A 2,497-nucleotide genomic window follows, 5' to 3' on the forward strand; every position below is an offset into this window, starting at 1 on the left:
TATATAAACCATAACTAGTTGTGGAAATAAGCATTGTCTAAGTCTTATTTCTTAAGCACTCTATAAGGTATTTCAAACTAACTTAATCAGTAGTTGTTTCTTATTATTTGATTCATTTGAGCATTTTCTATGGGTTTTCATACTACAATTATCATCATTTTAGCATCAATATAGAGAAGTTCTTACTTGCCAAAAATAGGTTCCTTAACATTTTCATTTTCGTTAGAGGTCACAAACTCAGTGATTTTACTTATAATGTCAAAATAACCATCTATAAAGAGTTATAGTATTTAAAAGATAAATGCTTTTTTTGCTTAAAATTCGTTACTTGTACCACTTCTATTGTGATGAACTTAGTATTAATACAATCTTCAATTTCAATTACTCTTTTACTCTAACTTTTTTTCCCATTAAAGTAATGTAGGAGAACATTACTGATGAATTAAATTGCTGAAAAGATTGTTAATTTTCACTAATCGTAAACAAAACTCTACAATTAATTTACTTAGTTTTCATCTATATAGGAAAATTCAACTGCCGAAATGATGCTTGGAGAAGGTGAATCCAGCTCAAAGAAAGCAAAGATCATGGAAAATCCATCAGCCAAAAATTTGCGTTTGTTTGCCCTTGTGGTTGATGACGATTGTTTCATCCGCACAATCCACTCCATGGCCTTGAAGTCGCTTGGGTTCAAAGTTGAAGTAGCTGAAAATGGAAAAGAAGCTGTTGATCTATTCCGTTCTGGGGCAAAATTTGACATTGTATTCATTGACAAGGAAATGCCGGTCATGAATGGAATTGAGGTATATATATGCATACAATTAATGAATTTCAGAAAATTAAAATATTTTAATTTAAAAGATATATAGCTTTCTATTGCTACATATTAAAGTAACTATCGTGTTTACTATATAGTATAAATAAACAACTATTGCATTGGAGTCTTGTTATTATTGTTTTAATTTGTATATGACAGGCAACCAGAGAGATACGAAGCATGGGCATCAAAATCAAGATTGTGGGGGTCACTTCACTCAACTCAGAGGCTGAGAGGGAAGCTTTTATGCAGGCTGGTCTTGATTTGTGCCACACAAAACCACTCAGTGTGGACAAGATCCTCCCTCTCATGGAGGATCTCATGAAGAATAATTGATCACCATATTGAAGAAATGGCACTATATCTCATTGCCTCTGGGGGTTAATTTTCTTAATCATTTAGGCCAATGGATTGGTGCTTTTTTTTTTTTTTTCACCTTTCAGATGATATAACTATCTTAGTTTTGTCTTGTTTGTTTGAATAAGAGTTAGCAGAATATAGATTTGGCTACCCAAGAATAAAGAGTCATATATTTTAGGTTTGTCTCATGGGTCTCATTAATTTGTTTTCGTTTTAAAACGAATGCAAATTTGCATTTCTTAAGAGTTAAAGTTTGAGTTTTGGTTAAGAGTTTGTTGTAGTTTGTGTCTTGTTAAGTGTCTATGTAAACTTTACCTTTTTCTTAATAAAGTTATAAAGAATAAAGCCTTTTTTAGGCTATATATAAATGTTGCAAGTATAGTTTTAATATTTATATATATACATCTTTTTGGTGGATTCGATAGCTACATGTTCATTGCTATTCGTTAATGTATAATACGAAGAATATATTTCAATATTTTGCATGTGATTTGAACTCTCGTGAGAATATATTTCAATAGTTTTAACTTGCAACATATATTGGAAAAGTCGATAAAAGCTTCTTATTCGGTTTATTTTTACAAATATTGGGTAATATTGAAATATTGGTGACAATTACAGATACAGTTTACACTGACTGTGGATGGTGTATTACCTTGAAAATTATGTATGAACTAATCCATTCACTAATTTACCATCAGCTATCCACGAGATAAACATCTATGGAATGCATGATATTGTCCACTGTGGTCTCAACATCCCACTCGAGCATGTCAATTCTCCACGGTACCTTTGATGTCCCATTCTTTTGCATGTCATTGTTTACAGCAGTCTCAACAGCCTATACTAAGTGGTTGCCTTCTACTTTGCCGGTGACTTGTTCAATCTTGTCATTGTAAACTTAGTTTCAATATTGTAAACTGGTATTAAGTTAATATATAACTATCTGGTTGTCTAATTTTAATTCATGCCTTAGTATTGTATACAGAATATGCTTTTAAATTCCAGTATACTTTTATTTATTTATTGTTATCGTGCATACTCCTATATCATTAAGTATAATAGTGAGAACCATTTAGTTAGGATTTCAAGTTTTCAACCAGGAAATTGGTTTAGAAGTTGTTCATGTTACCATCTGATCGGATTATATTATTTTTGTTCATGCTACCAACTGATACAATAAAAGTTAACATTCAAATATTTTGTTGATTCTTGAAAATACTGGAATAAAGGAACTATCTAAATTCATGTTGATTAAAGAGAATACTGTGAACCAAGGCGTTAAGACTCATTGATTTTACAAAATGTTGAGAATTAACT

General features: G+C 31.0%; 1 protein-coding gene across 1 annotated transcript; it reads left to right on the plus strand.

Moving 5' to 3' along the window:
- Positions 1-542: 542 nt before the first annotated feature.
- On the plus strand, positions 543-1,153 carry LOC107178451 (two-component response regulator 24). Its single transcript, XM_015533690.2, has 2 exons — positions 543-803; positions 977-1,153. Exons 1-2 carry the CDS (start codon positions 543-545, stop codon positions 1,151-1,153), a joined length of 438 nt encoding a protein of 145 aa, XP_015389176.1.
- The last annotated feature ends 1,344 nt before the right edge of the window (positions 1,154-2,497 follow it).

Source organism: Citrus sinensis, chromosome 1 (genome assembly GCF_022201045.2).
Source record: "Citrus sinensis cultivar Valencia sweet orange chromosome 1, DVS_A1.0, whole genome shotgun sequence".
Classification (NCBI taxonomy): domain Eukaryota; kingdom Viridiplantae; phylum Streptophyta; class Magnoliopsida; order Sapindales; family Rutaceae; genus Citrus; species Citrus sinensis.

Bases quoted from the DNA above. Each gene is read 5' to 3' on its own strand.
- LOC107178451 (XM_015533690.2), top strand. From the start codon at position 543: ATGATGCTTGGAGAAGGTGAATCCAGCTCAAAGAAAGCAAAGATCATG. The intron at 804-976 runs GTATATATATGC...TGTATATGACAG, and splicing joins CGGTCATGAATGGAATTGAG to GCAACCAGAGAGATACGAAG.